The 14,484-nt window shown below is 39.3% G+C and overlaps 1 protein-coding gene across 1 annotated transcript; it reads left to right on the top strand.

The window, feature by feature from the left end:
* Positions 1-11,171: 11,171 nt before the first annotated feature.
* Positions 11,172-11,540, top strand: LOC139191155 (uncharacterized). Its single transcript, XM_070811717.1, has 2 exons — positions 11,172-11,367; positions 11,431-11,540. Exons 1-2 carry the CDS (start codon positions 11,172-11,174, stop codon positions 11,538-11,540), a joined length of 306 nt encoding a protein of 101 aa, XP_070667818.1.
* Positions 11,541-14,484: the final 2,944 nt, after the last annotated feature.

Below are 14,484 nucleotides of genomic sequence, written 5' to 3'. Positions count from 1 at the left end.
CCATACAAGAAGAGAGACTAAATAATTGAGGCAATAGTCTTGTGTAGAGAATTGAGTAATGTGAGGGACATTGGTAGAAAATGTGAGAGTCAACCTTATGACTTGGTGATTAATTGTTGGTCCTAAATCAATGTGTGAAGAATCAAGAATTTAAAACGTAAGTAATGATAGTTAATTAAATTAGTGTCTAGTTGGGCTTATCATCGGTAATTATTCCCGAAAATAAATAGTTCAAGAGCAGGACGTTACATCTTATGCATTTTTATGCCATATTATATATATATATATATATATATATATATGTATGTATGTATATATGTATGTATGTATATATGTATATATGTATATAATTGATGATGTTATGTCATGGGTGAGTATTAGATTGCATTATGGCTTATCTATATGTATATTACCTGCACATAATTATTGTGAATGCTTGAAGTGGAAAGGTGAACGCAGGACACCCAAGTAAGTTCAGGTAAATTTATAGTATTAGCTGAAATGATGGAGTTATGGCATGACTACATGCATGTTTTAAGCAACTTCGACACTGTCGTATGGGTTTCCCATGAATCGTACATGTTATGTTGAGATACAATAAGAGCTCAAAAACCTACATCCCGGTGTTAGTGCTTCCGCCTATGGCCAGGGCATAATCCTTCACATGATATTCACCTCCCACAGCTTACAGTCACCTTGGATCCAAGGTAGGTGCACAGTCCTATCGTACTGACCACTATAGGTGGTTTCGACTCGTAAGTGACCCGTGATTATTCACACAGCCTTCACGTGATCATAACACTTGAGCGTATTTATTTACACCCAGTCATGTTGTACAGACCACTTTAAGTGGTTCCGACTTGTGTGCAAGTATACTTATTGAACTATGGATAAGTCGTACAGGTCACTAGAAGTGACTCCGACTTATGAGCTGGCATATGTGATGAGATATATGATGAGCTAGCATATGTAATGAAATATGTGATGAACTAGCATATGTGATGAGATATGTGATGAGCTAGCATATGCGATGAGATATGTGATGAGCTAGCATATGTGATGAGATATGTGATGAGCTAGCATATGTGATGAAATATAGATAAGTCGTATAAGTCACAAGAGGTGACTCCGACTTATATGCCAGCATTGATTGATGAGATATGGGTGCATATGTGATGAAATACGTGATGAGCTAGCATATGTGATGAAATACGTGATGAGCTAGCATATGTGATGAAATATGTGATGAGCTAGCATATGTGATGAGATATAGATAAGTTGTATAGGTCACAAGAGGTGACTCTGACTTATATGCTAGCATTGATTGATGAGATATGGGTGCAGTCGTACAGGTCACCATAGGTGACTCCGACTTGCGTGCTAGTGTGGGCTATTAATCACATGATTGTTGATATTCCTGATGAGATGCTGTGTTGTAGCATAATTATGGATTTACAGTTGATATACTCTTGATTTCACATTGATATGTGGTATGATTTTTCTGGAAACTATACAGGTGGTGTAGCAAGGGGTTATAATGTTTTATATGGTTTCTATTAAAATTTTATCTCCAGGGCCACTCACCCTAGTTTTGTTTTCACCTTTCAAGTTTTATTAGCTGTGCTTTCTTATCGTCGAAGATTCGTGGCGATTCTTTGTATTGGAGATTTTTTCGAGGCTACGATTCTTAATCCTCTACTATACTTACTTATTCTCTAATGTCAGGTATGAAGTGGGTTCCTTCCCGCTCACCAGCGCACTCTGGTAATTAGGCACTCTTAGGTTTAAATTTATTCACATTTTCCACATCATCACACTTTATGGCTTCGTCACCTTCCAGGTGTCGGCCAGCGCAGCTCGATTCGGAGTCCTAGTGGACATTCCGGATCGGGGTGTGTCAATTTGGTATCAGAGCATAAGTTGGGCAATATTGCGTTCATCACAGACATGATGTGAGCATTCTTGGTTCTCGAGTCTAATGTTTGAATCTTGCAACCTCATCGAATACGAAAAATATGTTAGTTGTTCCTAAATTTTTGGGCAAAATTGATGACTTGTCGATGTTTAGAAGACCATTTTGGCGAGTGTCTCTAGAGTATAACCAAAGAACTGTCTGCCAAGGAAAGGTGTGGAATTGAGACTAGTTGACGACCTTAACATGGGGTTAATGTATTATTATAGGTGTATCGGCAGGGATTTATGGGTCAATCTCATCATTATTGTTAACCGTCATTATTAAACCTTTTGGAGAGTAGAAATAAAAAATAGTTTTGATTCCTCGGCGATATCTGGGAGAATACCACCATTTCATTTCTTCGTACTACATTAGTTTTCTTGTGAAGCTTGTTAAATCCATAGTAGTCTCATCAATGTATAGAACCATTTAGAATGTACTATTTTATCCGTGATTTAAAGTTAACAATTATCATCTTTGCTTGGGAAATCGAATGACATTTCTCTGTGGAGAATGTGTCTAAAATATTTATCAACCTTAGAACTTCTTAAATACACTTATTTTTGGAAAGGAATAAGTTTCTAATAGTGGCAGTAGAAGAATTTAATCAGTAGCTATGAGTGCACTATAGTGTATCTTCCGGTTGTACGAAAAGGACATATTTACTTTTGAACACTTTCAGCTGGTCCTAGTCCATTTTAGTTGGAAAATACGAGTATCAATATGGATTTACCGTTAACCATCAAGAAATAATCGAATGATTATAATCATTTTGTTATATGAATGGAGTTGGGAAGTATCATTATACCCTCTCAGTTCGAGGTATTTTGTATGTGTAGAAAATGTGAAAATCAATAATCGCGATGCTGAACCAATGTTACGCTCACGTAGTGTTTTAATTAGTGGTAGTTGTACTTAAGTAGAAAGCAGTATTCTTCCAATCTTGAGGCTCAAAGTATTGGTGATGGTTTATTTTTCTTAAATGGGCATTGAAATTCCAATAACAAGACACTTGTGAAAACAACTACGATAGAAGTGGAATGTTGTTAACTTGTCCGTAGACGTTAATAAATTGAATTATTGCATAGTTATTGTGAACTACGAATGGCTTGATCCCTGTTTAGGGTACGTAGGCAGTCTAATGAGATGTTAGATGTAGCCATACAAAAAGAGAGACTAAATAATTGAGGCAATAGTCTTGTGTAGAGAATTGAGTAATATGAGGGACATTGGTAGAAAATGTGAGACTAAACCTTATAACTTGGTGATTAATTGTTGGTCATAAATCAATGTGTGAAGAATCAAGAATTTAAAGCAAGGAAACGTAAGTCATGATAGTTAATTAAACTAGTGTCTAGTTGGGCTTATCACCGGTAATTATTCCCGAAAATAAATAGTTCGAGAGTAGGATGTTACAGCTTATGCATTTTTATGCCATATTATATATATATATATATGTATGTATGTATATAATTGATGATGCTATATCATGGGTGAGTATTAGATTGCATCATGGTTTATCTATATGTATATTACCCGCAAATAATTATTGTGAATGCTTGAAGTGTAAAGGTGAACGCAGGACACCCAGGTAAGTTCAGGTAAATTTATAGTATTAGTTGAATGATGGAGTTATGGCATGACTACATGCATGTTTTAAGCAACATTGACACTGTCGTATGGGTTGCCCATTGATAGGAGCATATTTATGCAGCTTAGTTAGCTTGTTCTTGTGCATTTATGTTGTTAATTCTTAGTCAATTATGCATTTTTAAGCTATTTTCGTGTGTTTGTAGGTCCTAATAACAAAGTTGCCAAGAAAGTGCATTTTGGTGCATTTTGGAGCATTTTTTAGCCAAGATTGGATAGTGCAAGCATGGAGACATGAGGATGGACGTTTTTTAAGATTAGAAGGCTGGAAATCAGCATGTGTGTGTGCAAATGTGTTGATTTTGGGCTGAAATGGTGAAGAGCATGTGTGTGCACATGCAAAGACAACATGAATACACACAAATGCAAACTGCACGACACATGGGCAAAAGGAAACACACAAATATGGACAGCTTGGCATGGGCAGAAAATGGGTGGATTGGTGGCTGAAATGATGAAGAACGTGTGTGTGCAAATGTAAGAGGAAACACACACATATGGGCAAAGGAAACACACACACATGGGCAGTAGAAAATAAAGAATGAAGGAGCGGAAATGATGAGTACATGGACAGCTTGGCATGGGCAGAAAAGGTGTGGATTGGTGGCTGAAATGATGGAGAACATGTGTGTGCAAATGTAAGAGGAAACACACATACATGGGCAAAGGAAACACACATATATGGGCCAAGGAAAGGCATGGCATGGACAACCATATTCCCACATTCAGCCAGTATTCCATTCCCTAGCCGTGACCTATACCTACTCATCCACCCACTACACCCATTACATCCACTCATTACAACTTCATACACTCCTCTCCCTAGCCTATAAATATATCCACCCTTCACCATAACCAGGATCCATTCCCTAGCCGTGAGCACTTTACATTCATCCATATATTCCCACATCCCACAAACACATACAATTCCATTCCCTTGCCGTGGCACTCATCCAACCAAAAATCAAACACAAATCCATACATTCCCTTCCCCTTGCCGTGGCATCCATCCAACCAAAAATCAAACACAAATCCATACATTCCCTTCCCCTTGCCGTGGCATCCATCCAACCTAACTACATTCATAACCTTTCCATAAATCCATACACATCCTTAGATACTTGTGCTGCAACAAGGTGGTGAAAACAAAGGTCCTTGGCGTTTCAAGCTTGAAACTTTGGAGCGTTTTAGGTGTACTTCGTTCTTGCTTTCAATATCTACTTTGTTATTTTCTGATTTTGTTGCAATTATAAGTAACTCAACCCCCCTTAGCTAGGAGGAAATTCAAAACCATGAACATACTTGCAATATGAATTGATTACCTTCAGTTGTGATTTCATAAGTTGTGAATTCAATTTGTTTAGCTGCTTGATTGTTAACTTATTCGTGTATGTTTATGAAGCGTGCACACTTAGTTTGCATGCATGAATATGATGCTAGAGTACAAGGGAGTTTCACCTATTAGTTACAAACTTATATTCACAAGTAGTGGAGGTCGCTTATAAACGATCGCGTTAAATGAATTCTTGGCAGGAGTTTCATGCTCATCATAATAACGAATGCCTCGTCAATACTTATAGTTTTCATAATGCTTAATGATCTTTGGTTGTATCTTTATTGTGCTGTTCACGTAAAGGACTTTTGAAGAATGCTTGAATTGTTGTATGCGCTTTCCCATCCAATTCAATAACTTAAGGAGAGCTTGAAGGTTATTTTAAGTAGACTTAATTAACCTGGGGTGTTGAGTTTCATGATTCATCGAAAGAACAACTGAAAATTGGTTTATGTGCAAGTGTGTCATGTGTGGAGAAGAACCCTCTAGCTAGCCCATCATCCATAGTTTACCCAAATTCGTCTAAAATCTGTTTTAGCTTACAATCTGTTTGTCTTGTTTTCAAATTCGTCAAAATCAAATCCCCATTTACTTTAAAGTGTTTTATTAGTCAAAATCTGTTTTGATTTGTGTTTTTAAGTGTCTTGAGTCAAGTTAGAACCTAATTTCGTCCAAAACCATCCTTATAGTCAGTTTAGAGTCTAATTCATTGTTTTAAGCTATTTTGAGTCTTTTAAACTAGTTTGAGTCTTTTTAGTTTGTACTGCGTCTTTTGAGTCTAGTTTGGTATTTTATACTTAATTTTACGTTTTTAAGTCAGTTTCAGGTGTTTTAGCAGTCCCTCCTAATTCCCGGCCTAGAACGATCCCTACTTACATTCTTTACTACAATTGACAACAAGAGGGTTTAATTTATGTGTTGAGTTAAATTTCGCATCAAATTTTTGGCGCCGTTGTCGGGGATTAGCAACTTTGCTAATCCCTTGTTATTTCTTTTTTTTTTTTTTCGTGTGTTTTTATGTTAGTTACTGACCTTGTTTATTTTCTTGTTTTAGGTACTAGTTTATGACTCGGAGTTCTCATCCGGTTCGTGAGCATATCTTGGACTTTGAATACAATTTTGAGAGGACTTTGAGAAGGAATAGAAAGCAGCAAGATCATAACGCACCTGAGTTTGAAGAACATCCACTTGAAGAAGAAGATGAGCCCACGGCACAGGTTGTAGAGGAAGATCCCAACATGGCAGTGAACAATCGAACAATCAAGAAGCTTTCCACTTTGAGATTGGACAATGCCGCTCCCCTATGCATCCAATACCCCCTGGCTGCCCTAGGGAAGACGGACGAGTTCGAATTGAAATCAAGTTTGTTGCATCACATTCCTAAGTTCCACAGGATGTCCATGGAAGATCCTAACAAACACTTGAAGGAGTTCGAGGTTGTTTGTTTGAGCATGACCCATGTGAATGTTGATGGGAGCATTATGAAAATGAAGGTTTTCCCTTTTCTCTCTTAGAAAAGGCTAAAGATTGGTTGTATAAGCTAGCCCCCGGAACTGTCACATCATGGGAGAGTATGAAATGGGCATTTGGAGAAGTTTTTCCCAACTTCTCGAGTCATTCTACTACGCAAAAGGATTAGTGGCATTCAGCAAAACCAAGGTGAATCTTTTCCCACTTACTATGAGCGTTTTAAAACCCTTGTTGCTTCATGTCCACAACACCAGTTGAAGGAGGAGTTTCTTCTTCAATATTTCTACGAAGGGCTTCTACCAATTGAATGCCAAATGCTAGACGCCTCAGCGGGAGAAGCTTTGGTGGACAAAACACCCATGGCTGCCAATACCTTAATTGCTAACCGAGCATTGAATGCTCAACAATATGAAGGCGTTGGTCAAAGGGACACCCTACGGCAACAAGTGAATGAGGTAAGTTCCACATCCGACATTCAATCACAGTTAGTAAATCTTACTTCCATTGTGTCTCAGATGGCCGAAGGAATGAGGATGAAAGAACCAAGTGTATGTGGTATGTGTTCTATCCAAGGATATGCCTCTGAAAAGTGCCCTCAATTGATTGAAAATGGTGGATGGGAAAGCACCAATGCAATTGAATTTCAAGGCCACAACCAGCCAAGGAACGATCCATATTCTAATACGTACAATCCAGGTTGGAGAAACCATCCAACTTTCAAGTGGAGGGAGCCCCAACAACATGGAGGCTTTAGGTAGCAAACTCCGGGCTTCTATACCAAGCAATACGCACCAACACAAGCCCTACAACAACCTGCCCAAAACACCTCAGGTACATCTTTAGATAATGACACACTTCTTAAGTTACTCACCAATTTGTCTCAGGGCAAGAAAATCAAGCCAAAGCAATGCAAAACCAAAACAAAAAGGTGGACCAAATGGAGAAGCAAATTGGGCAGATTGCAGAGTTTGTAGGACAATTCAGAGAGCAAGGTAAGTTGCCTAGTTCAACCGTTGTCAACCCGAATGGAGGATTCGAATCTGCAAAAGCCATGAGTTTGCGAAATGGAAAACAAGTTGGATTTGATCCCCAACCGTCCAATTCACATTCCAACAAGGTTGAAGAGTTGATAATTGAAGAGGAGGAACAAGGCACCCCCACGGCAATGGTGGAAACATCTTTGCCGCAGGCCCCAAAAGCTCATAAACCATCCAATTCGGCCAACAAAGGTAAGGAAGTTCCAATTTTGATTAATTCTAACGTTGTTCCTCCAAATGTACCCTTTCCTCGCAGGTTTATGCAATCAAAGAAGGAGGAGGCTGAAAAGGATATTTTGGAAAAGTTTAGAAAAGTTCAAGTCAATATACCACTTTTGGATGCAATTAAGCAAGTTCCAAGGTATGCCAAGTTTTTTAAAGAACTTTGCACAACTAGGAAGAGAATTTCGAGCAAAGAGGTTGTCAAGGTAAGTGAAAATGACTCAGCTGTTTTACAGCGTAAACTACCTACTAAATGCAAGGATCCGGGTAGTTTTACCATTCCTTGTGTAATTGGGAATACTCGTTTTGAATCTGCCATGTTAGACTTAGGTGCATCTATAAATGTCATGCCTTATTCAATCTATGCACCTGTGCACTTAGGCGAATTGAAAAAGGATGGTGTGATTATACAATTGGTCGATAGATCTAATGCTTATCCAAAGGGAGTTTTGGAAGATGTTTTAGTGCAAGTCAATCACTTAATCTTTCCGGCGGATTTCTACGTGCTTGAAATGGACGAGTCGGACCACTCCCCTACATTACCCATCCTCCTTGGACGGCCATTCATGAAAACTGCCCGTACTAAGATTGATGTGTTTAATGGAACTTTGACGATGGAATTCGATGGGGAAGTTATCAATTTCAATCTTTCTAATTCTATCAAGTATCCTAGTGAGGATCACTCATGTTTTTCTATTGATGTATTTGCTTCTTTGGCGCAGGACCATTTTGAACAATTAAATGACGATGCATTTGAATTGGTCATTGCACGAGGAATGGACATTCAAAACAATGAAGCAGTAACCATGCGTCCCCACGACATGAATGATTTTTCCCTTGCCGTGCCCCCTAATGAAGACTTGATTGAGATGGTGGCTGCCCTCAAATCATTGCCACAACAATCTAGTAAGTTTGTAGACCCAATTTCCATTTCAGTTTTGGCTAATAAGTTACTTCCTTCAGTTGTGCAACCACCTACACTTGAACTTAAGCCATTGCCAAGCCATTTAAAGTACGTTTTCTTGGGCGATGATGAGACGTTGCCCGTCATCATCTAAAGCACACTCACGGCACAAGAGGAGGACAAGTTGGTAAGGGTGCTAAGGGAGTGCAAAACAGCAATTGGGTGGACATTGACCGACATAAAAGGAATCAGTCCCACCACTTGCATGCATCGCATACTTTTGGAGGAGGGGTTTAAAATATCTCGAGAAGCTCAACATCGACTCAACCCTCCGATGATGGAAGTTGTGAAGAAGGAAATAATCAAGCTTTTAGATTGTGGAGTGATCTATCCTATTTCCGATAGTCGTTGGGTTTCGCCCGTTCAATGTGTCCCAAAGAAATCGGGAGTAACTGTGGTGACAAATGGCGAAAATGAGATTGTGCCTACTTGAATCCAAACAGGTTGGAGGGTGTGTATCGATTACAGGTTGGAGGGTGTGTATCGATTACAGGAAGCTAAACGCCACCACTAGGAATGACCACTTCCCTTTGCCATTCATTGATCAAATGCTTGAGAGGTTAACGGGTTATGCTTTCTATTGTTTTCTTGATGGTTATTCTGGTTATAATCAAATTGTCATAACACCCGAGGACCAAGAAAAAACCACTTTCACATGCCCCTTTGGTACATTTGCTTATCATCGCATGCCATTTGGTTTATGTAATGCACTTGCCACATTTGAAAGATGCATGATGAGCATATTTTCTGATTATGTTGAGAAAATTATTGAAGTTTTTATGGATGATTTCAGCGTTTTTGGTGATTCATTTGATGGTTGTTTGCATATTCTCAGTTTGATCTTAAAACGATGTGTTGAAACTAACCTTGTTCTCAATTGGGAAAAATGTCATTTCATGGTTAAACAAGGCATAGTTTTAGGACATATCATCTCTGAAAAAGGAATAGAGGTTGATAAATCAAAGATCGATCTTGTACGTCACTTACCCTCTCCTACTTCGGTTAGAGAGGTTCGTTTTTTTCTTGGACATGCAGGTTTCTATCGAAGATTTATCAAAGATTTCTCAAAGGTTTCCCAACCTCTTTGTCGTCTCCTTCAAAAAGATGTGGTGTTTAACTTTAATAAGGAGTGCCCAAACAACTCAAGGAGTTGCTGACCACGGCTCCCATTATTGTTCCACTGGATTGGAACCTTCCTTTTGAGCTCATGTGTAACGCATCTGATTATGCTTTAGGGGCTGTTTTAGGACAAATGAAGGATAAGAGGCCGCATGTAATCTACTATGCTTCACGGACGTTGAATGATGCCCAATTAAAATATTCCACAATGGAAAAAGAACTTCTTGCCGTTGTCTTTGCTTTAGATAAATTTCGATCATATTTAATTGGTACTAAAGTAATTGTTTTCACTGATCATGCAGCTTTAAAATATTTGCTCAGCAAGAAGGAGGCCAAGCCAAGGCTAATTCGATGGATATTGCTTCTCCAAGAGTTCGACATTGAGATTCAAGACAAAAAGGGAAGTGAAAACGTGGTGGTTGACCACCTAAGCCGTATGATGCATAATGAGGAGTCCCTACCCATTGCTGAAACGTTTCCTGATGAACAATTGATGTCCATTAAGGTAAGTGAACCTTGGTATGCTGATTTGGTTAACTTTTTGGTGTCTAAACGAATTCCAAACACTCTCACTAGACACTAACGTGATAAGCTTAGAAATGACGCATGGTTTTATGTATGGGATGATCCATATTTGTGGAAATATTGCCCTGATCAGATTGTCCGTCGATGTGTGCATGATTCTGAGTTTCATTCCATTTTAAGCTTTTGTCATACATATGCATGTGATGGTCACTTTGGCACACAAAGAACAACACTTAAGGTGTTACAATGTGGGTTCTATTGGCCTAGTATTTTTAAGGATGCTAGAACTTTTTGCTTAACATGTGATAAATGCTAAAGAACAGGAAATATAAGTGCAAGGGATCAAATGCTGCAGATTTCCATCCTCAATGTTGAAATTTTTTACGTTTGCGGTATTGATTTTATGGGTCATTTCCTTCCTCGAATGGTTTCATGTATATTTTGCTTGCAGTTGATTATGTGTCAAAGTGGGTGGAAGCAAAAGCCACCCAGACTAATGATTCTAAAGTGGTTGCAGATTTCATTAGAACTAACATATTTGCAAGGTTTGGCATGCCACGAGTAATCATCAGTGATGGAAGGTCTCACTTTTGCAATCGGACCATTGAGGCGTTGTTGAGGAAGTAAAATGTCAACCATAAGGTTTCTACACCTTACCATCCTCAAACAAATGGCCAAGTTGAGGTTTCGAATCGAGAGATCAAATAGATTCTAGAGAAGACCGTTGGGCCAACAAGGAAGGATTGAAGCTTACGCTTAGATGATGCATTGTGGGCGTATCGTACTGCCTACAAAACACGAATTGGGATGTCACCATTTCGGCTTATCTATGGGAAACCATGTCATCTTCCCGTTGAGTTAGAGCATCGTGCACATTGGGCCGTCAAAACTTTCAATATGGACATTGATGCCGCCGGTCTTCATAGAAAGCTTCAATTGAATGAGCTTAAGGAAATTAGGAAAGAAGCTTATGAGAATGCTCGTATTTACAAGGAGAAGACGAAGGCATTCCATGACAAGATGATTCGTAGCAAGACGTTCTCTATAGGGCAGAAAGTGTTACTCTTCAATTCCAATCTTCGTTTGTTTACGGGTAAGTTGAGTTCCAAATGGATTCGTCCTTTTGTTATTACTAATGTTTTTCCTCATGGTGCAGTCCAAATACAAAGTTTGAAGACACAACAAGAATTCAAGGTGAATGGGCATCGTTTGAAGCCCTATTATGAAGCCTTTGAGGAGCATGTCGTGGGCTCTGTTCAAGCTTAAATAGAGGTATCATCCAGCTGGAAGACGTTAAAGCAAGCGCTTCTTGGGAGGCAACCCATGTATTCAAATAAGGAAGATTTTCGAATCGCTCCACAATCAGTTTTGCGTTTCTAAAAACCTTCCCTTTTCTGCATTTTTATTTTGCCATGAGTGTCATTTTTATTTTTGTTGTTTAATTATTTATGGGTGTGGGTTTATTTTTGAAACATTGACAGATATGCAAAGTATTTTTACATTCATTTTCATGAAAAGAAAAAAAGAACATTAAGCAGAAAATTCAAGAGGAAGCCTTCACAAAGGCTGCTTAGGAAAAGTCTCAGTAGTCGGCAGAGCCTCAACAGTCAGCGGAGCCCTAGAAGAAGGAGGCATCAAAGGTTGATCATTTGGAGCTTCATTACGCGGTACAGCCCCAGAAGTTTGTAGCATAGTTGTGTGCGAGCTTGTGCAACTGTTTATTCTCATGCTTGAGCCCTATAATCTCCTGTTTGAGACTCATCACTTCAGCTGCCAACGATTCAACTTGATAGGTTCGAGCAAATAGGCGTTGGGCTATATTGGACACAGAACCTGCACACTGCACACTAAGAGCCAGAGAATCCTTGACAGCCAACTCATCAGATCGTTTGGAAAGTAGTCTGTTATCTTTGGAAGTGACAAGGTTCTGGACCACCACCGTAGCGGTCATATCATTCTTCATCACCGAATCCCCAACAGTAAGATGACCAGTAGGGGATATGAAGGATGGGCGCCATATGTTGTCTGGAGAAGGCATGGATGCCTCTTCACCAAGGTTCAAGTCAAAACGACGGTCGGAAGGGCCAGACATTTTCAAAGGTGTTGAAGAAAGAAGAGGTCGGACAAGTCAAGATCGTAGAAGTGCAAGAAGGGAGTTTCTCCAAGCAGAAATTCAAGTGTGCTTTGAAACATATTGCATGCCTCTATAAAAATCAGCACTCGACGGGATTTCAGAGATCGAAGAGGCGAGCTCAGAAATCGAATAGGCCAATTCAAAAATCAAAGAGGCGCTAGCTTTCTCAAAAGCTGGGCTTGCTCAGAAACCACGGGCCAATCTTCTTGTCCAGATTTGTCCACACTTGTCACATGCAACCTCTGCACTCGACGGAGCTCAAAACTTGAAGAGGCGAGCTCAGAATTCGAAGAGGCAAGCATAGAAATCGGAGAGGCATCTGCTTTTTCAGACATGTCAGCGCCTGTCACATACACACCCAGCTTTGCAGAAATCACGGGCAGTTTGTCGAAGCGCCGATTCTAGATATCGAAGAGGCATCAGCTTTATCCAGACGTGTCACATCTGTCACATGCACATTCAGCCTTGCGAAAATTACGGGCAATATGTCTAAGATTTCTGGTGAAGTAGAAAACACGTGAAGTTTACTGTTCAATCATCCAACGGTTGCCGACAAGAGTGAAAGAATAGTATCGGTTATTATTTTCTATAAATATCGACCTTCACCCTCCATAATAAGGCAGACATACATAACCTTCCTTCATCTCCGAGAATGCCTTCCCAACGAAGCCTCTCGAGTCACTCAATGTTCCTTATTCCTTGGGGTACCTCTGCAAACAACTCATCCAAAGCAAAACTATTTTATATCATGAAGGTTGAAAGCAAGAGTATCTCATATCATGTTTTCTCCCTATCCTTCTCCTTGTCGTTGTTTTCATCTGCGGGACAAGGAGAAAGAGAGCAATCAGCCAACACTTGGTATCAATCTTCCAATCTGAAACCGACTGCCTGGAACCCCTTCCTGATTGCTTACCTAGCCCTGCTCTCGAGTACTCATCTTCAACATCATATGCTTCCTCTTCGTCTACCACATCTGCCTGGGGAACATATAAGGGAAGTGAAAATGATACCTCGAAGCATGTGGAGACAATGTGCTAATTCATCTTCAGCTAGGGACAAGGAGAAAGAAAGCAAAAGGTGGGCACTTGGAAAGATTGAAAAAAGAAACATACCATTACCTCTACCTCGTGCCTGCCTACCGTGCAGAAAAAACAAGCAGAGAAGAATGCAGACTGCACAATCAAATCAACCCAGCAGAAGGAGTTTGATTTGAAACCAAGGAACTCTCGCTCAGAATTCCGAACCAGTTCGAGATTAAAGCTGTGGAAAGACAACAAGATCATCTATCTCCAAAACCAGATTTGCGTTCTTAAACTCTACCCTGTCTAGTTTTTACTTTGCTATACTTGTCATGTTTATTCGTTGTTTGTTTGTTTGCTTGTTTTTGTGTGAGTTTATGCTTGAAACATTGAGGACAATGTTTGAAGTGTGGGGGGGGGGGGGTAACCATTGTTTTGCATGAAATTCGTAGGAGTTTATCACCCATTACTTCTAATGTTGTTCCTTGCTGTTTTAAGTGTTTTTAAGCTGTTTTGGAGTGTTTTAGTGTGCTTTGACATAAAAATCCAAAAATCTTATAAAAATTTGAAAAATTGTTTTGAAAAACCCAAAAAGAGTTGTTTTTATGTGTTTGTTTGTGTCTTAGGGTACCTTCCAACACAATGATGAGGATTTGATTTTTAATTACATGACTGTTAAAGAGAGTTATAAACATGGATGAAAATTTGATTTACTCTTTGGTGTATGCTTGGTTGTGGTTTAAATTTATGAATTCACATGCAATCATAAAAGAAAAATCAGTTTTGTAACATGCTTGAAGGAAGGAACTCAAATTAATGCTACAACCTTGTGAGACTTAAGCCTAAAACGTTTATTTGGAGAGTTAATAATCTGTGCATTCTTGTTTTCTAAAGTCGTTGCATGATCTCATTATTCTTTGCTTGGTTACTACTTAGAAGGCGTTTCATCATTTAGTTCCATATGCTAGAACTCATGCCCATTTCATTCAAAGCATGCTATTGATTTGCATAACACATATTCAAGATGAAGTTGTGTAGTGACCACCACCAAAGCCAA

The sequence above is a fragment of the Malus domestica genome, chromosome 14 (assembly GCF_042453785.1).
Source record: "Malus domestica chromosome 14, GDT2T_hap1".
In the NCBI taxonomy this organism is placed as follows: domain Eukaryota; kingdom Viridiplantae; phylum Streptophyta; class Magnoliopsida; order Rosales; family Rosaceae; genus Malus; species Malus domestica.
This window is presented reverse-complemented; position numbering and strand designations above follow the sequence as displayed.

Coding starts and splice junctions, on each gene's coding strand:
- LOC139191155 (XM_070811717.1), top strand. CDS start 11,172: ATGGACATTGATGCCGCCGGTCTTCATAGAAAGCTTCAATTGAATGAG. Junction 11,368..11,430: donor CAATCTTCGTTTGTTTACGG/GTAAGTTGAGTT, acceptor CTCATGGTGCAG/TCCAAATACAAAGTTTGAAG.